The sequence below is a fragment of the Aphis gossypii genome, chromosome 1 (assembly GCF_020184175.1).
Source record: "Aphis gossypii isolate Hap1 chromosome 1, ASM2018417v2, whole genome shotgun sequence".
NCBI classification, from domain to species: Eukaryota; Metazoa; Arthropoda; class Insecta; order Hemiptera; family Aphididae; genus Aphis; species Aphis gossypii.
In genome coordinates, this window is record NC_065530.1 from 63,665,092 (window position 1) to 63,689,353 (window position 24,262).

The 24,262-nt window shown below is 40.1% G+C and overlaps 1 protein-coding gene across 4 annotated transcripts in view; it reads right to left on the bottom strand.

Annotated features, from left to right (window-relative positions):
* Nucleotides 1-24,262, bottom strand: part of LOC114128457 (ecdysone-inducible protein E75) — a 38,617-nt gene that overhangs the window by 11,796 nt on the left and 2,559 nt on the right. Inside the window, exons 1-2 of one of the 4 annotated variants that reach the window (XM_050198472.1) lie at nucleotides 9,603-10,314; nucleotides 1,972-2,060 (exon numbers count right to left, since the gene is read on the bottom strand). In XM_050198472.1, the coding sequence (XP_050054429.1) occupies nucleotides 1,972-2,060; nucleotides 9,603-9,705 (192 nt within the window). In that variant the 5' untranslated portion in view covers nucleotides 9,706-10,314. Of the gene's footprint in view, nucleotides 1-1,971; nucleotides 2,061-2,263; nucleotides 2,325-5,087; nucleotides 5,359-9,602; nucleotides 10,315-24,262 lie in introns of those variants that run through there. The other 3 variants (XM_050198475.1, XM_050198481.1, XM_050198465.1) reach the window with 3 other exon arrangements.

A 24,262-nucleotide genomic window follows, 5' to 3' on the forward strand; every position in this document is an offset into this window, starting at 1 on the left:
ATACGAGTACGTTATTTCAGAGAGAAAAAATAGCCATAATAGCCGTCTTCGACTATGGACGACTGAAATCGGATTTTGCAAAAATGTTACACAGATCCGTTTTGATAAATATGCAAATAGAACACCATACACACATATACATATAGCACATTTGTAATATAATATATTATAATATAAAACGTGCGAGTGTGTGCGGTTTGTTGGCCTGGCGAAAAGTCATTGGCCTATGACGTCATATCGGCCTAATTTCATCACGAATACCCGGTCCGCCCTGGTTGCGGCGGCGACGGCGCACCGAGCGGTGTCAACGCACTCGACGGCGGTGGTGGCCGGGTCATAACTCCCGGGGATTTCCGAATCACGCGAGAGAACGTCGTCGTAGATGATAAACAAGTGCGTACATCGCATACATTATGATATTAATACGAATGTGATGACGAATAGTATAGTGTGTTAAGTGGAAAAAAAAATATATATAGCAAACAATAAAAATGACCGTACTTGACGTCGAGGAGGAAAAGGACATACCTAATATCCTCGGTCGTCCGGCTGCGTCCGATAAATCACTCTACTCGAATTTTTACAGTTATAGGACGGAACACAAAAACCCAACAACAACAACAACAACGTGTGCTCGTTATATAGATATGTGTATATGTGTAAGAATAAAAAAGGCTAACGGGATTCACTGCAACAACCCTCGGACCTCCGACGAGGTCAGCGACAACAAGTAGTTGTAATATTATAATACAAATATATTATAATAAGAATATTATAATATAATGTGTACACATACGTAATGTAAACACGCGTAGCTTATATGATAATAAAGTAGCCCTGAACTGACCGCCCGCCGTTTGCGGTACTCGCGCGTATTTTTTTTTTGTATGTCAACCCTTATTTTTGTTTTTTGTTCTCGATACCGTAATAATGTACGAGCGACGCGACAGGACGATATATAATGTAACGACAACGTGTCCTTCGAAAATGCCACCGCGTGCGGCGCCGCTAGGATAACGGTACAAAGTATGGTGGGTATAGGTCTTCGTGAAGACCGTGTACAAATGTGTAATATATGCATACACATATAGTATATAATATACAGATACACACGAGAAATGCGGACAAAAGACAATGGGCCGCCAAGCATGTAACAAAAAGCCATAGGCAAGATAATACCGTGGAGCGCGCGACGTGCAATAACAATAATTATTTTATTATTGGTTTCGTATATTGTTTTTTATTTTTGGACTAAGAGCTTACATCGGAACGCCTGGGAGACCCGCGGGCTTTACTGCGAATCGCTATAAACTAATTTTTCGACAAAATTAAAAAAAAATTCTCAGCTATAGGAAGTCATGGCATATATAATGAAATTATACGTATATAGAGGTATATATAATATTATATGAACATAAAAAATTCTAACAGGCGGAAACGAGCGGTTTTTATATTCTATTTTGTATTATTATAATGCATATATTTTTTTATATAACTGCAGGTTTGTTGCACCGCCAAGTACATATAGGTATTATAACGGTGAACGCCGATGCCGCTACCGCAACGGAGGCGGCTACGCCGGAAGAAAGTGAAGAAGAAAGTGGACCGGTCCGAGTGAGCTATAGGACTTTCGCTGACGTCAAAGACGCGGCAGCACGCGCTATCCGTTACGTCACGTCCTCCTCTTCCTGTCATAAAACACTATAATAATATGTACTGCTATCTTTCTACTACGAATATGTACATACATACTTTCCCCTCGAGTTTGGTGAACTGCTGCAGAGTTCAAAAACCCTATTTGCCTATTGTGTGTGTGAGTGTATTATTATTGTTATTAATATTTATACTCGCAAGCGCAAAAATATATAACATGATACACGCAACGAATTACGTAAATTTTGGTATAATAACACTAAGTGTAATAATAATAATTGTTTTTAATAACTGCGTTATGCGTGAACGTGTACTCACTTTACATCCCTCGCAAGAGTGTACGCCGTAATGGAACCCGGACGCTCTGTCACCGCATACTCGGCACAGTACTGTGTCACCATCAAATTCTGAAAAGAGAATAAAAAATAAAAATTATAACATCGCTGTAATTATAAAAAACAATCATAATATTATAGTATAATTGTAATCGATATAGGTTGTAATTTAGGTTGTAATAACTTAGCAAACAACTCTAAAAAAATTAAAATCATTTTTGCTATTTTTTTATTATAAATAGATTATAATGGTACAATAAATACTCTGATCTAACCGGATATTTCATTCATATCCCGTCGGATTATTATCATGTCCGGCATCGCGCAACCAAAACGCGAATCGATTATATTTTGTTTATAACATAAAAATGCGGTTGTCTAAATATTATTATAATCGCAGTCCGGAAATCGTTGACCCGTTGTTATCGCACACCGCACGATAGAACACTGAGGGTGTTTCGATGACCAAAGGGTGGCAGAGCGACGAGGTAGCGCGAGGGATGCCGCCACCGCCGCCGCGCTCCGATTGGTGCCGGCGGACGGGGCCGTTCACGCCCACGACGTTCGGACGGGCGGTGCACGGGTTCATCGACCTTGACTTAGTTACCCGGTGGCCCGAAGGTCGGAGGATATTACACCGCTTCTGCGGTCGCTGGGCGTTAAAGTCTGTGCGCATATAACACGGTAACTATATTGTATCGTATAATATTATAAATCTCAATTTTCCGTCCGGTTTAGATCTTAAAGTATAATATTAATATGTTAACTACGATTGTCGATTTATATATATACATCCGAGCCGGGGATAATATATGCGTATTTAGAGTTCGGAAAACGGGTCGTCGTCCGGGTTAACGTCCGGTGGCGACGATGACGACTGCAGTGCCAAATGAATTTACAAATGTGGAACATTATAATATACTACATTAATACATTATATTATATTATATTGTTTAACGTGATGACTGGCGTGTCGCGTGTAGTATATGCGTGTATAGTGAATGTGTGTGATCATGTGCCTATACAATGCCGTTGACCCATTATAATATTAATTATTGTATTATATATTATAATTGCGTTTGGCGAATAATACAAAACACTATATACGCACACACATAACGGACCGAAAAATTAAAGCTATATAGCTGGTGTAGTGGTATCGATTTGACCGAAAATCTCTGGGGTTGTCCTTCGAACGCCTGATGAAATGTGTGTCACATTATTATTATTATAAATAAAATAATAATAATGGTAATATATAAATAAAATTACACATACGACGGCGGTTCGATAACCTGAGATTGCCGTAACCCATTAGCATTGTGTTACGCCAGGAGAGGCCGTTGCACTTTCTCCGGTCCCCTCGCACCGACCACCGTGCATTGGCCAACTAGTCCTAGAATTTCTGCGAATTCCCCACTACAATCAGAGTACAATCGCACACCTTCTACCGCCCCCACCAGTAATCGACCACGTCAATCAATCGGTCGGTTTGTTTATTGTTATTCAATGATGTTTTTGCCACAGACCCATAATCATGTATACGTAGTGTTCCAATCACTGTACAATATATACTATCGCTTTACCGCTTATTAAGTGTTGCGTTTAATATTGAAAATAGGTTCGTAAGAAAAAAGTGCAGCAGAAAAACAATTCGACGACGGTCACGTAAAACAATATTGTCGACGATAGTCCGAGGTGGAAATTTAAAAATAAAAAAAATTTATAGGGGCGGGTTTCTCTAACCCCCACCATATCTACTGCAGTCATGGTATAAAATAATAAATAAATATTAATAAATCATGATCACGAGAATTTTACGACGGATCGTGTCCAGTAGCGAGAAGGGGCGGCGGACTGCACCGGCAGTGCAGGTTGTGTAAAAAATAAATAAAAAATAAGCCATAGCGCCACCAATAGCACGGCGGGCGAGCGAAACGTGTGCTCCGCTAATATTACTGCACGTCGTCGATGCCGCCGCCGCCGTTGAGGCCGTTACGTAAGTAGCGACACGGTTACAGTCATGACCCAGTTTTGGGCCGTTGAACTGATCCCGGCGGCCGGGCGCTCGGGTCAAGCAACTCTCAAGCGGCGCGCACCGCTCGCTCAATCGCTCAATTCGCCGCTTGCAGTACCACACACACACGATGAGAGGCGCGAGCGCGCGAGAGAAGTATTATAATATATTTTAATTGGCCCGCAGCCCAGTTATATACCGTCAGACAATACGCGAGCGCGCGTGCACGCACAATAATAATAATTTACAAAAAAAAAAATAATATATAATACACACAAAACGTATTATGAGTACACAACTATATTATATATATACGTCACGCGTATGATAACAAGTAAAATCTTATTAACGGTGCGTCGCGTTATTACTGTTGTATATTGTTCGATAACTGCACGGGACGAGGCGACAATTTTTTTTTTTTTTTTTAATATATTTTGATGTCGACTTAACGCAAAAACGAAAACGAGGCGTAAAGAGATCTCGAGGATACGCACGACGGTAAAAAAACAAATTTTGCGCCGGCTATATATACAGAGCGGCGCATAACGCGGAGCGATTTTTTTGTTCAACCCGACGCGTTGGTGGGGGCGGGTGGCGTCCCGAGCGGGCGGTGCAGCGGGAAGCGGCCCAAGGATCGGTCGTTGACCGAGCGCCCGATTGTGGGTCAACGCGGCCTTGAGTGAGTCTGTGTCTGGTCGCTCAATACTGTTGCGCATGTGCCCGCCGGCCCATTTTCGAGCGCGCTCACACTCACGCACTATTTACACGGTACGATTCGCCTTCGCGGTCGTTCGCAACGTTCGTACTCACACACACACACAACGCTTATTATTATTATTATTATTATGTATAGATCAACAACAGTGAACGGGCTCGCACTCTAATAATATATATATATACGCAACAAATAGAAAAAATAATAATAAAATTTAGAAAATCGAAAAACACTGAAATTATATATTATTATGTAAACATGTAATTAATTTTTTTCACTCATCATTCATCATCTATAGATACGAACGAAACATCAATATGTTATTGTGTACCATCGTATTGTTTTTGTTTTTCTACTACTCCCTTACCTTGTTTATCCACCGTCACGTCCGCGCAGGTATCGTCTTCTTTATGACTAATCATCATCGGAAATAATGCGCGTAAAACACGATATTTAAATTTATAAATTGAATATGTTATTGTTGGAGGTATATATAATATAATAGGTATGTATTTACGCGTTAAACGCCTTTACGGTATTATTATTATTGTACGTCGTATATCTAATGAGCACTCGTCGTAAACTATATTATTATCAATCCGCGGTGTTCCGGTCGTATACACTGTTGTTATTATTATTATCGAATATTATAAATAGCGTACCTGTAAATAGGTAAATAAAAGCACGTCGCGCCCGCGATGCGTCCCGAAACGTTCTGCGTGTACGTATATTGTGATGGCGCGCGGGGACCACCGAAACGGCGGCGTGCCGGGCGCGCTCGGCGGCAGGGTCAATGTCCTTCACGAGCGTTCCAGGGTTACGCCGCGGAGGGGGCCGAAACGGTCGTTCCGAAGGGTTAGCTGAACGCCACCGCGGGCGGCCGAGCGGTTGACGTCATGTACACAACCACACGCTCACTGGCTTAAGTACACAAACGTATATTTTTGTATACCGCGTACGCCGCGCCCGCCCCGCCGCTAAAAGCTCGTCCCTTTGGGTATTTCATTCTCGGATTTCCTTACAGCAGGGATCCGCACGCCTGCACGTGTACCGCGCACGAAATTCAACGTAGGCCTGGCGGCGGGGCGGACTTAAAGCATTGCTCAAAACGAAAACATAACAGAAAAGCAAAACGACGAGTGTTTGTACACATATAATTATATATATATCACAACAGTATTTATACAACGAGCACGAAACGGGTATATTATATTAATAATCGTTACAACAACAACGACCGTCTTAGAATAGTAAAGCATAAGTATACCCATACGTATTACATCACTCTGTACAGTGGCAATCTGCAAACCACACGAGTACGGCGAAATAATCTAAAACGAAATTGGCAAACTGTGTAAATAAACTAAATAAACTAAATATTTTTATTTCTTTGTAGCCATTTTTTTTTTTATATAAGCTCTTGCAGTTCGATAATGATATCGGTGTGTGTGTGTGTTATCTATATTCTATAATACGAATAGATTATAATATACATAATATATAGGTATATACACACAAACACAGATTACACGCGATGTTGACCCGAAAACCTAAATTTTGCTGATATTATTAGAATATTATACATAATTTATTACTAACATTGATCAAAATTCGCGAAAAAAATTCGTGATGGTAAAAACATTAATCGTATAACGACCGGCCATTGCCGGGGGCGGCGTGAGTAAAATAATAAAAATATGACATGAACGGTATATTATATATAGGTACACTAGCTAGATGTGCAATGCACGCGGGTTTGCAAAAAATAGTAATAATAAACCCGCCCAATTTAATAATACGAGAATATTTAATAAAAAATCATATCGAGGTCAGTGTACTTTTCTCAAAGTTCACAAAAACACGGGTCATACACACGCACAAGACGTGCGAGGGGATGGCGGTGGTGGCCATACAACGATATAGCCTGTTGTGTGCGTACACATACGATTATACATGGATATGTGTTTGTTGTGTATACAGCGTGTGCGTAAGTACAAAAGTACATAACACAATACATATATATATAAGTACATTATGTGTGCAGTATATATACACATAATGCGAATCACCGTCGGCGGTAGCGGCGCCCGGTGGCGTTAAACCGAAACAGAATGCACGTGACACGAAAAAGGGTTGATGAACTGTATGTGTGGCACGACGGCCGGGGAACAGGTCGGCGGCTGCGTTACCACGGTTACCACGGTAGATACGATTATATAGGTATGAGGTGAGCGCGAAGACGGGCAAATTTTTGAAGAAGCCCCTCGTCGTCATTAACACGGGTGCTGTATACACGTTTTATAGGTAATGTATTCTCGCATCACTCTCATTAACTATACATACACAAATAATTATACATTGATAATAATTATTATAAAAACTTATCAACATTACTATTTAAAGTATGTCCCGAGTGCATCTAGTCAAGTCGAGTGCAGTCTTATTTACATAATGTCGCCTATCGCCTATATAATATATTATAATCCAACGAATTTTCCAATACCTAGACGTCAAAAAAAAGGGTAGTAGTGAAAAATATTTTTTCGACTAGGTATAATAACAAATATATAAATATATTAAACAACAACTGATAAGTATACGATTTCTAGCGTGGGCCACAAAAACGTTGCGTATTACAGAGCGGTGTGATAAAGGAAAAAAAATTAAATACGAACGGTCTCTCACCTTGCCAAATCCGGGTCACCGGTATTATATATTATATTTATTTATAATTTATATATACATCGTCGTTATATAAAGTATGCGCGCGCGCTCGCCCGTCATCGTTCTCGTGGGGATTTTTCCGCCGATATTCGGGTCAAGTCGGGCGGGGGATCGGGGAGAACGGGACAGGGCATTGCTCTCGGTCACAAGGGCGCGCGTTATTCGGGTATCCCGTGGCAACGGACATCGTCGAACGTCGAGAAGAATGGCGGACAGCCCAAAATATACACACACACACACACAATGATACACGCATAGAAAATAAAAACATATCAAGGCCGCCGCCGCCGCCGCCACCACCGTCACGCCGAAGGTTTATATTTAAAATTGGACACGAATCCCATCATATAATAACGTATATAATTTATACACTCGATTAACTATAAAGAGTGGTATTTGAGAATAAAATAATATATCTTAGGCGATTTAAGTTAAAAATCGACATAATATTCGGGATCGTTCTCTAGCTATTATTATAATATATTTGAACTAAATCCGCATACACACATATATTATAATTTATACCTTTATACGTCAAAGTTCCTTAAATACCTACCTATACATAATAATATATATATATATCACATATAATTATGTCCTATTATTGTGCATTTTTATGTAGCCGCACATAACGGTCTAGCCGAGTTTTCACTTTGGTCGATGACCTCTTGCGCATTGCACACACACGAAAGTGAAACTGGTTCGGAGTAACCGTACATAAAAAAAAAAAAATGATAATAATAAAAAATAATATAATACTTTCACCGGTATCGTGATGGAGAACTCTCACTTTTTTTTAACGCGTTCCACCGGATCTCGTATAGGACTTCCTCTCGCCCCACCCACCCGTCCTACTCCGAACACGTCTATAAACCGCAACACTCGTCCCGTAACGAATCGTCCGGTCGTCTCTTATTATTCCCCGAAAATATCGGTTTTCTTATAGCTATCCCCACCCCGCTTCGATTCGCAAACCGCGCGTCGCATGAGCATTTAATCGTATCGGTGGCGGCTTTTGACAATGGAAACTCGCACATGTGCCGCAGTATAGAACGATATCGAATAAATACACCGCAAGTGCCGACGGACAAAGTTGCGCAACGCAATTACGATTACGCGAAGGTGACAATGCGCGAGCAAATACGTGTATTATATTTTTTATTATAATTCATAAAGGATATTATATATATATATATATTAAGATAATGCGATAATGACGTGTGTGCACGCAGCAGAAGAGCGAACATCGGCTCACAATCATTGCCAGCAGATATTTCGTACACACACACACACACACAAAAATACACGTATTACAATATGCAATGTGTCTGAGTATTTTGTTCATTGTGCACACACTCACACAGACATTGATATATTATGAGCACATTTCGTATCGAAAAACACCTTGACGGCTTATAATATACCAGAGCGCCATGAGCCGAGAACGTGCCGCGGCGGCGGCGGCGGCGGTGCCAATGAACTCGTGTCCTAGAACGGCGTGCCCGTGTGTGCGTGTGTGTGCGAACGCGGCCCGTGAGCGTTATCGCGAAACCTACACGGACCGCGGCGAGTCCGCGGCGGCCGGCGGCCGGGCTTAGGGTTCGGACGCGCGGCACCGGGCCGATCGCGACTAACATCTTGCCCCAGTTTCGGCCGAGTTGAATAACCTAATGGGGTCCCTGTTGTGTTCGCGCTGACCTCCTTCGGGCGGGCGAGCGCGAACGATCTCGCGCGCGCGTGCGCAATCGCACGGCCGCGTACATAGAGCGTATACGCTATACGCGTAAAAAAACGCGCTCGCGCACGCCGATATCATATCGCTCTCCCGAAAACCCACGGCCAAATGCCGCCGCGGTGCGGGAGTCGGCTGTTCACGGGGGATACGGATAGAGAGCAACGACCTGACCCAGATCGCGGGACTCGCGGTCACCCCCGCCGAGAGCGGACGACCCTCGGAGATTATTATTATCATTATTACTATACGAGTTGTATAGAGACCGCAACGCACCCCCCCATTTGTCCAATTTTTTTTTTTTTTTTTTTTAATTTTTTTTTCGATTCTATAAAATTTAATTCTACCTATACCTAATATAATATGTAATCACGTCAGAAAACTATAAATTTATGTTATGTGCTTATATTTTGTACGTATATATACCTGCCAACACTCTTCCCAACAGCAAGTGTTCACCTGTCGTCTGCGGCGACCGATGTTGTTCGATAACGACGTCCGCAGTGGGTTTGAAATTTATAACGGTCATGATTGTCTTAGACTTCGTCTGATCAAAAAACGTTCCAAAATCGGTCTAGTCCAGTGAATCAGACGACGGCGATGTCCATATTATAAACGCACTATGTATATAATTTTTTTTTTTCAAACGACAGACAAGACGGCGCAGAGACCTATTGCGGCGAAGACGGACACGCGGGCGCAAAGATCGAAAAGAGCTTACGTCGCACGTTATTACAACACTGCGGCGTCGACGACGGTCCGCGGCTCAAAACACTGTTGCACCGGCGTGCGCGCGTCGTTATCGTCGAGACGGCGAAATTTAAATGCAATAAACTCGGAATCGCACTCCGCCGTAATACGTATTATTATATATTTTCAGCTGTAGATAGGTAACCGTTAAACGGGTTAGAATAACGACAGTGAAATATAAAAGAACAGTTATTGCGCGATAAAAGTGAAAAAATAATTCGAGCGCACTAAAAGAATAATACGGAGCCGAAATACGATAAGAGACTGTACTATTTATAAATTGTATATTAATGTATCGTAGACAATTGTGTTTATCGTTAAAAATATTAAAAAATATAACACACTAAGGATCGCGGTCCTGTAGAAAGAACCGATTTGTGTAGCTGTCGAGATGACACTGAAAGTGAAAACCGTACCGGTACACGAGGAGCCAGTCCGTCCGTCGTCGTATGACCGTCTCTCTCTCCCTTTTGTTCACTCTCTCTCTCTCTCTCTCCCCGACCGATCACTGTGTTCGCTCTCTCTACTCGCGCGCGCGAGAGATGTTGCCGTTGAGAACCATTGAGGTGGCGGTGGTAGTCGCGGCGGCGGCGACGGTCAAGTGTACTATTGTAGACGCGCTGCAGAGCTCGAAACGAGAAATTTCTCTTAATATATACCTACACACGGTTCTTCGGAATAAAATGCAAAATAATAAAGCCACCGCTCCGCTTTCCCGCGAGAGTTCAATGACGTGACGTACTTTCACTCTCCCGAGAACCACGTCTTAACGGTTTATAACGGTCACCGTTTATATCACTACTATTATTTTTATATTTATTATTATTATTAGTGTTTTATCCGTTTTTTCGTATTCCGATTCGTTAACGGCTATATAGAGTCGTTTTACTTTCACCGACTTCCATCGCTCGCGCGCGCCCCCGCGACCCTCATCCCGCCAACGTAACGGGTCAACAATTCGAAAACACCAAAGTCCGTTAACCCTGTCCTCTCTCTTTCATTATTATAATTTATTTTTTTTAGAAAATCGGCACGTGACCGATATCAAGAGCATCGTCATTATCATCATCATCGTTGCGACCGTACACTATATAGGTACATGGTATTAAAATAAATCCGTTACTTGCGGACTTTCGAGATATGAATTTGAAAACGACCGACGACACGTTTACCGTTTATTTGTTTAATGTATATGAGTGCAAAATAATACCCTGCAGTCATTATTTGAAAATGAATACGAAAATAATGGTAATATAATAATTAAATAGCATAATACGATAAACAACACAAATAATTTTTTTTATGTAAGTTGCAGGGTCGACAGATTATCGACGAATTATGCTCATTGTCTATACATATAATATGATATTGATAACAAAATCAATTTATTAAAAATACAGTTTACCAAATGCGGTCAGGATGTTATATACATATTAAAATATAACTCTACTCCACTTTTAATGATTAAGCAATTTATGATTGAAATGTAATAAAATAATATATTATATACTCAAGCAGCAATATACAATTTGTCCTAGACAAATAATTAGAGTATTAGGTACTGTGTTTTAAGATTTATGATGTATTTTGCTGATATGCACGTAAATTATGACATTGTTTTGTCGAAATGCTTTTGTAAACAATATGCAAAAAAAAGTACTTGGCATACTAAAATTGATTTCGACGGTAAAGTACTTTGGTGTCATTGACTCTTTAAATGTATACTACAATTTTGTTACAGATAAGCCTATTTTTCAAGTGTCTAATTTAAAAAATGGCACAACAACAAAAGTCAATTCACAATGGTGTCATTGCTAAATCGCGAATTAACTGATAAAGTTTAAATACTAATATATACATATTGTGCAATAGCACAATACATTTTTCTAAGAAGTTAACCGAATACGTGTTTTGTTCAGCCATAACTATATAAAATTATATTCTATGAGTAATTGAGTTTGATACATTTTTTAATCGATGTATAAAAAATTGTTTGTACATTGAACAGTATATTATATACTTTTGTGTGTGTATATTGTATATATATATATATATTAATATAGATGTATTAGGTTCCCTTGAACTCTTTGAACGACCGCTATTAGCCACCTGTCGTATACTAATTTCAATTACCAAATAGTCCTATAAGTATAAATTACAGTGTTTCAAAAATATTAAATTCCAAGGACACATCTATAACGATACACTATATTACCTATATTCGTATATATTATAAAGTATGAACAAACATACACATATAAGTAGTCTTACATTATCTATAAATTATATTACATATTGTGTTTGTAAAAATAAATAATAATTCACAGTCACAGATGGTTTATACATTTAGACAAATATTATTTTGAAAAGGATGAAGAGACATGAAGTCAAAAAAATGTGTAGCTATTCATATCATGCATCAATACTATTTAATACCCGTCATTTTGTTTATCTTTTTATCTACTAACTATGTATAGAAGTAATAAACATAGTATATAGTATATACAGTATGTCCCAAAAGCCCTATATTATCACGATTGTATCTATGTGAAATCGTGACACATTAATATATTTGAGTGTTGTTTTTTCAACAATAATCTAAAAGAAAATTCAAATTTCATAGCATACTTATATTAGGATTTCATTAAACATAATTAATCATAATAGTTGTCTCAACGCATAAACATAAAATATTATTTTATAGAGTTTGTCGTGTGGATTGTAATACCGGCTTGGCCAATGTTTTTTATGGATGTTTGTTGGTGAAACTATTAATTCTCAAATAATATACAATTTCGAAAATAAATAATTTCTCATTTTAAACGAAGGAGAAATTAAATTCATTCAGATTCAATTTCAAGGTCCCAGAATACCGGCATACAAAAGAATCTTGAATTATTATTCAAATGGGGCATATTTTATAAGCACTGTTAAAGGTAAGGGGTATATTGAGTTAATTAACACCAACGTTTAGATTTATTGACTCGCCACGGAGACAATTAAATTAACACGGAACGGACGGACTTTTGAGACATACTATAAAGCACATAATTATATGCGACGATAATGTATGTATTATGTTTAATATGTTTATAATAGTTCACGACAAGATCATATAATACAAAAATATATAATACACGAGTGTAATTATTGTTGATAATCGTTTACAGGTGTATGGCCTCTAAGTAGGATGTATGAAAAATAAACAGTTGCCAAATATAATTTGAACCATTACAAGCGGATGTTGACTTTCGATACGCAAGTTTATATAACTATACACATAATACGTGCATATATATATATACATTACATACCCAGTCATTGTTATAACAATTTTTTTCTTTCCATGACATATGTACTCGCCCGCCGTCGTCCAAGGTAACACGGTTGGTTTTATTGTTATTATATACGTAAATATACATTTATGTATACACATACATATTTATCCAATTGATAAGACCATACACGCTGCAGTGTGTCAATATGGGTCAAACGCAGTATTACGGGGACGTTGGCCCGTCATGCGGTGCGTTATGTGTTATAATTTGTCGAAACGGTATATTGAAGATAAAAAATAACAAGGCAAAAATCAGTAAAAGTTTCAAACGACGACTGCTAAACCTGTTACTAATAAGGGTGAAGGGGGAAAGGAGAGTGATGAGAAACGGTAAAACGGTAAAATTGTGCACATCTCGACGGGAATATATAGGCGAACGAGAGCAATGTCCCCATACTCCTATGGGCTATGGGGGAGAGAGAGAGAGAGAGAGACTCGGAGAAAAAGCGGTCACTGCCTCCGACGAAAGCGAAATTTCCATTTCGCCGGGCGATCGCGCGCGCCGTCGACCGGAATGACGCGGATGAGATTTCTCCGTTACTTTCGTTTCGAAAACGAAGGTGAAAAAAAAATAATTGTACCTAAACCGTACGACTGCGGCGGCGGCGGCGGCGGCGACGGCTATCTATAACGGTACTCCGGTCGTAGACACTCGCAAGCCGTACATAGAGGTAAGTATGTAAGTATACGCGTGACGCGGCGGGGGTATAACGATAATAATGGAGATCACCGTACGAGAAAACTGGTTAAGTGGTTTTTTCGTCTCGGGAAACAACAACAACAACAACAACCGTACAGTGTTTCGAGGAAACGAGTATCGCGTCCGAGCGAGAGAAAATTCTAATGCGTATACGGATCAGTGAAAATAATAAGAAAAAAAAACAACTATACATCATTTATAACATATATAGTTATATATACATTTGACCGTAATGATAATAATATAACGGTACACAGACAACAACAACAACAGTGACGATGAGTAATTTTCTCGAGAATGACTGTAAATCGACCGCTTTTTTGGCGTTTTATTTTTTTCGGGATGGATGCGTATGGGTTAGTGCAAAGAGACAACAGTGATATTATCATTGTAGGAGACGAGAATGCTGGTAATCTTTTTTAAATAAATTACAATTTGGTTTTATTTTCCGCCAAGGTTTTTTATAATTTTAAGTGCGCAATTTCTATAATATACAAACGTATAGAATACACGTACTCACACGCCTGCAGTATAGACCGAGTATAATGAGTACGTATGTATAATACATGTATATGTAATTTTCGGCAGTCATTGAATTTTGCCTGACTAAAATCGCAGTTCAACGTATCGTAAACACTGTTTACTCAATACCGACGTCATGTTAGTGTATTACGTACACGTAGGTACGTGTAGTGTATGTGTCATCGTAAGCGCATTAGTATTTAATTTATGCGTACCTGACTACTACTACTCAACGTTTTGATGTTCGACGTTTTCGCAGAAAAATTTTAAACAGCGCGTTTTTTTCCCAGACGATAATTTTTACATTTATAAAATATATATTAATCATATAATATCATACCTATGTGTATGTGTATTATAAATACCTTCAGTGTTGCGTTTTTCGAATAGATGTCCCGATGGGATATTTTAAGCGCGCAAAACACACATTCCTACACACAACCGACGTAACAAAACACACACAGCCATGCACACATGTATTGAAAAAAAACCGCCAAGGTTTTACGTATATTGAAAGCATTCAAAGGTCATATATTCGTGAAATTATACATCTGTCTCTTTTAAATATAGACGCACACGCAGAGTTTTACGCCGAACACAGTGCAATGGACGTGAACTGAATTCGAAACTTTTATAATGTAAACGTTTAACACACAATTCTTGTAAGTAATGGACCACAACACATATTTCAACAAAATCACACACAAGCACTATGAGACACAAAAGCCAGTCTCAACTGTATAAATATATGCGGTAGGTATCCATATTATTGACCTATTTACCTATATAAAAGTTTATGCGTCTATCGGAGTAAAACGTTTTGACCTACTATACGAGAATCAAACGACAAACAATGTTACATTGTATAATAGCAAATCGATATAGGATGTCGCAATTGACTATAAGTATAGTCTATAATGAATTTAAGACTTTAGATTTAAATATTATTGCGACCACTGCTTAATGGTTTAGAGCCGTCCGGAATATAGGCGCATATCCAAGTTTATTAAGCAGCGTCGTCGAAATATACATTGTAATAATTATTATTACAAGTTATTTCGGTTTAAGTGATATTTTTTTCAAAACGAGCCGTATAACAAAATAAATTATTGACTGCGCGTGACGTACAACAATAATAACTTGACAGTTGATTAGTACGCTATTATATTATACCCGAACACATAAACACAATAATATGGTCAAATAGGTTTCAAACATATATAATGATCGCCGACGGCCGCGCGATGGCCGGCTATTACGGGGTACGTATAATACGTACTGCATGATAATGATTACTAAAGGTAAGTACAATAATATATTACATATTTTATTATGTATATGCGGATGAACGTCAAACGGAGTCGTTCGATTTCCCTTTTCTGACGACGACGGTCCTTTCGATTTTCTTAAAAAACATATACACATACCGCCCATAACTCTACTCCGGCCGACAACAACATAATATATCCATTTGCCGATGACCTTCTGGACCGAGACGTCGGCGACCGACAAAGGCCCGACTGACTGACACACGCACACACGCACAATGGAAATGTTATTATACTCGTAGTCTTGGCGGTCGACGACAAGGAGATATAATCGTTTTATTTTCAATCAACCCCTTCGTCGTCTCATACGTGCCGCCGCCGACTTGACCTTGTTATGGAGGGCACACTCATTATAATACGCCGTGTTATACATTATTACCCGTACGTATAAGTACGCGTCGTCTGAATACCTTTATGTGTACTTACCTACGTACACATTATAATGTGTATGGTGTGTGTAATATTATTATCGTATAATATGTAAAGAGAACGACGCTGCCGCAGCCGCGCGAGAGGGTGAAACGACGAAGACCGGTTGTCCTTCACGCGTAATGATTTCGGGTCAATCACATCTGACCCCGTAAGGTCTGTGGAAGACCCTTCAGAAAACGGGGGGGAAAAAAAAACAATAAAAATATTTGTACTGCACGCGGTCCTCTAATAAACCCACCGACGCCGCCGCCACAGAGTAATACGTTCGTCCCATTATTTTCGTTACACATAACTATACGATAATATGAAGTGTTTTATATTTTTTAACGTTTTTACGACGTCGCCGCCGCCCCTCCGCCGGGTCAAAGACTCGAGCCGTCTCGGTGTATTGACCTATATATCAGAGAGATAATATACCTCTGTCGGACACAAAGGCGTTTAATATCGCCGCCGCCGCCGCCGCGGGCCGTATACGCGATTTTATATTGAATGCGATTATGCAGACCGTGTGTGACATTGTTAGTTGGCGTGTGTTACGATATATACCTGCACGGCGTTAATATATAAATGGCGGTAGGCATCCCGCGTGGCAATCGAATAATACAATAATAATTATTGTTACGCATTCAATGGCCGGGTTGTCGACCTCGCCGGGGCCACTGTGCGTTGTTGCAAAAAAAAAAAATTGTAAGTGGGACAAAAAAAAAAAAAATGTGCACGAAAAACGGCTGCGAATTATAAATACGAGCGACCGAAATTGCGCGTTATGTATTATATTATTTTGTTTGCGCGGCGTTTGAAAACGGAAAAACAAAAAAATAATAAAAACGTCAGACCGACGGCGATATACACACAACGATAATAATATTATTATTATTATTCGCGACGACGCGCGCGTATCTCGTCCGTCGTCGGAGGAACTCGGCGAGCGCCCGGACCGGTGCCGTGTAGGCAACGCAATTTGCACGCGTGCACGCGAGGTCAGCCGCATCCGGGCGGCGGTGCGGTTGGGTGTCGTTTGGCTAAAAAAGCTAAAAATCCGAAAGCGGACCTTTGACACCGGTGGAAAATCAAAACCGCCGACTTGAAAAAGATAATATTATTATTTTTTTCCCGTAAAAAACGCCGAGAAAAACGACGGAGGCGTGTAATCGTCAACGGCGGTGGTCTCCGCAGCGCCATCGTACCGTTCTGTTCGACGTTTAGCCTCCAGCTGCTACGGTCACTAGTCGACGGCTAGAGCGCGCCACCGCACACTCCGCACCGGTCCGTTTGCGAGCTATCGTCAGAAATACAACGCGCGGTACCCATTTCATCTTAACTCCTACCGATTCGAGAGATTTTTTTTCGAAACGATATCAAGACGAGAAAAATTATCGGTGTTTGGTCGTCCGATCCTACGCGCGTCGGAAATTTAGCACGGAAAAACGGAAGACGGCGGTGGAAAGTGAAAGAAAGCGGAAGCGACGACTCGGAGGAAATCCGCGGGGCGGCGTGCGACGACGATCGTCGTCCGCCGAGCTTTTATTGCGGGTCGGCCGTGGCAGCGCTTACGTTTCCCAAGGGGACGTCGCTCGGGGGGCGACTACCCCAAGCGCACGACGGCGGTCGCGCCCTTGAAAGACGAGTTCAAGGGCCGCCCCTAATGCAACACCGATCCACCGCTGTTTCGGGGCAATAACGCCGTTTTGGGGGGGCGTTTGTAATGTACTATTTTTATGTGTCACCACGAGTATTCGAATAATCGTATCGATTTCGTGAGCACTACAGTTTTCTCAAGACGAATACATATTTTCCAGTCCGCATCCGGAAAAATCACAATAACACGGCAGTGTACTTATTAAAAAAAAAAACTCGATGGCAAAGCGTCTAATAAAGAATCGTTGGTGCGAATGATGGGGCCGGAAAAACTATACAGAGTAATTTTAGTATAAGCGTTGGAATATAATATACATGTTTTCAAATCTAAAGCCAATAAAAATTATTGTAGAAAAAAAAACACGGAAATATTATTTAAAATCTTGTTTTTGTTGTACAGTATTTCTGATACGTGATAAAAATTTAAAAAAAAAACCATCACAAACGATAATAGTCGTTATTTTTCGTGGACAATTTGGTAAGAGAACGACACATAAATACAATACGACACGACCGAGTAATATCTCACCACGGAATACCACACAATGTGTATTTGTCAGCTACACCACCGTTGGTTCATATAATATAAATATATTATATTATATAGGTATGGGTACAGAAAAACTAAACGCGATAAGTGAATTATATCGCGTATTATAATCAACGGTGTAAAAATCGTAAATTATATTTCGTATTTATGCGTCGATAACTGCAGACGAGGGTGTGGGAACCGAGCCACGCGTTTTTTTTTTTTCAATCGATATCAAACCCGTCGAGTCCCTTCGGAAAAGACGGTCTCCACGACTGGTACACGACAACGTCTCGTCTTTAGCGCAGACCTGCACCGCATAATACAATACGATATTATTTGCAGTTATTACGTCCGGTGGAAAACGCCCACCGTAGCGTCTACGACGACTTCGGCCGTACTACTGCCATTACCGCCGGACACGACGCGTAGATGAGACTACGCGCGGCGGCGGCGGTGACACGCGGTCAACAACCGCGAGCGCGAAACGTGACCGCACGGGAAAAAAATCGTGGGCGAGCGGGAAACCGTCCGAGGGGAGGGAGCGGTGGCGACGAGAGTGGGGAAGGCGTTGCGGGAAATTCGAATAAACGGACGTCTGAAAACAACCGTGTGCGTTTTGACTGGCGGTTATAAATGTTACGTATTTTTCACGGCGACGACAACAACGCAAACACGACGGAAGCCGTTGGAAAACGATAATAATATATCATGTGTGTAGTATAGTGTATACTCTCGTCGCGGGGGCGGAGGCCCGTACGACGAATATAAACAACAATAATAATAATAACGCTGCATCGGAATGACTGCTGCAAAGGTCTCTGCGCCGTGTACACACGCGGGGGAGTGCACGGGCGTATATTATAATACGAGTATTATACCGCCGCTATAGGCTGGGGCGTTGCTATGGACACGAGACGGTTGTTTACTGCGCGGCGACGACGGGGGAGGACCTGCCGATGCAGACGAAAACCGCCGCGGTCGCCCGCCGTATACGTAAAGCTTATACTTGGCCGTCGGTTGCATCGTTTCCGACGACGACTATAAGGCTCGACGCGGCGCGCGCTTTATACGTACGCACGCACGCACCCACGCCGCTGCTCGCACACCCTTTTTCACGTCTCGCTATTTCTCTGCCCCTATTTTTATTTTATCCCTCGTATATTTAGCCCTCTCTCTCGTCGTCCCTAAACGCGAGCACTGAACTTATTTTTAAGGGTTCCCAGACGCGCGTCGTCGTACGCACATATATTTATATAATAATATACGCACAGAAACACCCGTATATAGCACGAGGACGCACCCCAAGCGTAAACTGCGCGCGTATAAGGAGCAATCGATACGTCGCCCGGTGCGAAGACTGCACATTTACGACGACGACGACGACGACGACGACGCCGCCGACATGGCGGGACAGGATTACTAAATAATAATACTACGAAACCATTTTATTATACTAGCTACTACTGCGCTACTACCATAGTAGTACTACGCCATATACCACAAGTGATTCTCTGTAGACGAAAATTATTCGAGTCCAACGGGCACGTGTTCCAAACGAACTACGTTATTATAACACACTATATACGTATATATACATGCATACGTGTAATTTTGTAATGTTTATAATATATACGGTGCACGACGCGAATTATAAATCCCGAAATTACTACGAGACCGTATAATAATAATAATAGTAGTATTACGGGCGTAATACGACTGTGATATACTATATATATATATCGATTATAATTGTCGTGCCGCAGAGGGACCACAGCGGTCGTGTGATTCGTCCAAGGACGTATACACGAGCAGTAAACACGAATTATTATGTAAACCGGGGTGTGTCATCTCGGCGTGTCTACGACCGTGTCTCGGATACGGGGTGTACCTACTCGAGCGTTGACTCGCACGGCACAGCGTCGAACCGTGTCAGTGGAGAACGCCGAAAAACGTATAGGTATACTACGACTGGATACGTATTTATAATGAAATATTATAATGTACAAAGACCGTTTTTCTATGTATAATATTAAATTCGTTTACCAAGGTTAAGTAAGTTTTTTTTTTTTTCAAAATATAATTCTCATAATCGAATCATCAACGTATTATACTCTGCGCGGCGAGTAAATAATATATCTCGAGTACCCCTTCTCCACGGATCTATTCCACATTAGATTGCCAATGATGATGGCGTTCAATTGATTTGGCCGTGAATATTACGTTGCGGTTTCAAAGTCACTTATTGATGATGGCGGCGCGTACGATATACAATATATTATGTACGAGGCTAGACGACTCTAGCAAGGCGTTCGGCGTTCTATCGACCGAATAATAAATTATAAACCTACATATAATACACACATATATATACATTGCGTTTACTATACGACGACCGTCGCGGATTATCGATTTATTTTCACCCTCGGCAAAAAGGCCTATAAAATCCAAACTCTTTACGCTTTAGGAATGCGATACACATCACAACCGCATCGCACAGATATACAATACGAACGTAGTGACATATTATATAGGTTATGCAGGAGGCAAAATGCAAATAATTCGGACGGATATATACACGGCGTTAAACATGCACGAGGCTTGTTTTTGGAGACATGTGCGAAATATTTTGTCGAGTATAAAGATATAATATATAGACCACGCTGTGGAAGATAAAAGAAAATATAATGTAGGCGTCCGGGAGAGTGTGTGAGAGAGTATTATTGTTGTTGCCGACGTATTGCACAACAGCTGCCGGATGGAGAAATAAATAACAATTGGGACGTTCCCGACACCACCGTCACCGTCTACAACCCTATCGCGGATTTTTACCCTTTCTCGCCATTATCGTCTGCGGTGCAAAAGGAAAAATACCATATAACATGTGTTCTACGCGACCTTCGTTTTTCAGGTATATAGAGAATAATATAATAATTATTATTATTATTGTTGATTGTTCGTTTTACTCTTTCAAATAATAATAATATAAAAAAAAAAAAATCGTACTACCAATATTGCGTTCACCTTCCGCAGCCGACGATGCAGACGTCGTCATCATCGTCGTCGTCATCGTCGGAGAGGTCGACCTTCTGTCGGGGCAACAATACCGGGCGTGAGATGACCGTGAAACTATATACGATACTTACCTGTTTAGGTGCTCACCCGGGAAAGAGGTTAATAAAAAAAAAAAAAAACAAAGCCATATTTTATATTTATATGTGTAACAGCCTTGGACCCGAAATCTCCCCAGACATTTCCCTTTCTTGGACCCTTAACGAAGGTCACTGACCATTTTTTCTGTCGAAAAATTTCAATGTCGACCCCCGTGGTTTTATGACCGCGGAAAGTGTTTTCGTTTTCTATATGCCCACCATTATACTTCGACATTTTATTATTATTATTATTATTATACACACGCAATAATACACGGCTGTCGTCACAGTGATGTATTTAGGTACCGGCTGCGACGCAACGACCGCTGCGTGCGTACAGAAAATATATAAAGAAGAGTCGCTTCCCGAATGAGAGACAGAGGGAAAAAAAAGTGAAACCTCGCGGAGACGCCCTTCGGACAAAAACGCTCCCGCAGGGTGTTTATAAACGAGCGCGCGCACGCTCACACACACACACACTCGAATGCAACCCTATTTTTGGAGGTCGAAAGGGTTGCGGGTGTACATATACTTAAGTATATAATAAATGAAATGTATACATATATATACATAATATACGAATACGAGTACAAATATATACACTATATGTCGTTTCGCACCTGATGTTTTTTGCGCGCGCGTTCCCCCTCTATATCAGCAGATGGAAAAATCGGACGTACAACGCAACGAGCGAATATTATATAATGTAACATATTATTATTATTATACACATAATATTATATTCACTGTATATAACATAATATACACCATTGTGTCTGCAGTAGCAGCGTCGGCACACCTGAACGAAATATTATATTATATTCTGTATACGGAGAATGAAAGAGAGAAAAAAAAACCATCCCTCGCCATTTGGACTGCGGGGGCGGGTGACGTAACCACCCGGCAGCCCGCATTAATATGTGTACCGTGTGACTACCGTCGTGGCCAAGTTCGGCGGCGCACGCAACGCGCAAACATTGACCTTATATTATTATTATACCGCAGCCGTCGCCGCCGCCTGCACTGCTGCAGCCGGCGGCGGATGGTTCACTGTCCTTCGTAGATCATTGGACTTCCCTCTCCACGTGCTCGTACCTACTGTAATAATAATATTTTTACCCTTGCCTATTACACACACACGCACAAACACACATACACATATATTATAATATACACATTATACAACCTAACCAGCTTCGATCCACGCGAATGACGTACCTGACGTAGCATTGCACGATAAACATATCGTTTTTATGTATTTAGTACGACGCAAAAAAAAAAAAAAACAATCCTGTTGCGCCGGGTTGAGTGTATCCAGAACGAACGTATTGTTTGTGTTTTTATTTTGTGGTAACGACCAACTCGTTTTACCGCCGGAAACTATAATATATACGCTGAGACCGATTGCGATTCGTCAGGGTTTTTCTATATAGGTATGCCTATCTGTATCTATAACAATAATATGCGCAATGTTGCGATGTACGGATTTTATTGACCTGTTCGAGTCTGACTAAAATAATTGATTTCCACTATTTTTCTATATATTTTATTCAAGCGCCCGGGAAAAATAAAAATAAAATCAATCATCGTCTTTTCCTGTTCCGCAAATGGCAAGATACCGAGCCGCCGAAATTCCATCGTACACGTATTGGTATAGATAGTGCGCGTACGTTTTATCTCGTGTCAATATTAAGGTCGAACAAATTAAATCATATTATCTCTGAGAAACAAAGTAGCTTACTATGCAATGTAGTACACCTAGTGTACACAACGTTAAATAATATATTAATAATAATATGAACTGTAAGACTAAAGATTATGGATAGGTACACAACTACACATGTTACATATTTTCCGATAGCAACAATATATAAAATTTAAACAGATTAAATATTAATCAAACAAGTTATTATTGTAAACACGTATAACTATCGTTTTGTCCAGATGTTATAAATTCGACGGTTATGTATTAAATTCAATTTTGTAGAAATAGAGTTTTAATAATAATAATGTAATATTATATAATAGATGACACACTTATATACGTTGTAGTAAACATACATTAGGCTACAATTTATTGATATTGGTTATTTTAAATGACTGCAGTAAGCAATAGCGACATCAATAAATCTATTTAAACTAAATTGATATGGCTTCTCATACGTGAGGAAAACGGCCTCAGGCCAAACGCGCGATTACACTTATATTATTATTATAATAATATAAAAACTAATATCGAAGAAGCTACTGAAGTGAAAGTGGTACTGACATGTGGGCGCACGCGGCTCTTTTAGAATTTAGGATCCTTTCATTTTTATTTTTTGAAAATGTATTTTAATTTTATTTTTGATAGTACGAGGTCACTCATTACTTTCTCGAGAAAAATTCTTATGGTACAGTGAATTGTAACTAAACTTATATGTCCTATACTATACTATAAATTCATTCATAAATGTTTAACTCACAATGTTTGTAGACTGTATATTATAATAAATTATCGTTTCTACGGACGTTTTTCAACTATTATTTTTGGTGTACAAAACCTTATTCAATAAGAAAAATATTGATAATTATATACCTCGTTATATATATTAAACATTAGATAACTCGTATTCATGGACAGGAAATATCATTGAATAAGGATGTTTCTCAATACTAAATGAATAAATTATAATAATATATATAATAACCCACGAAC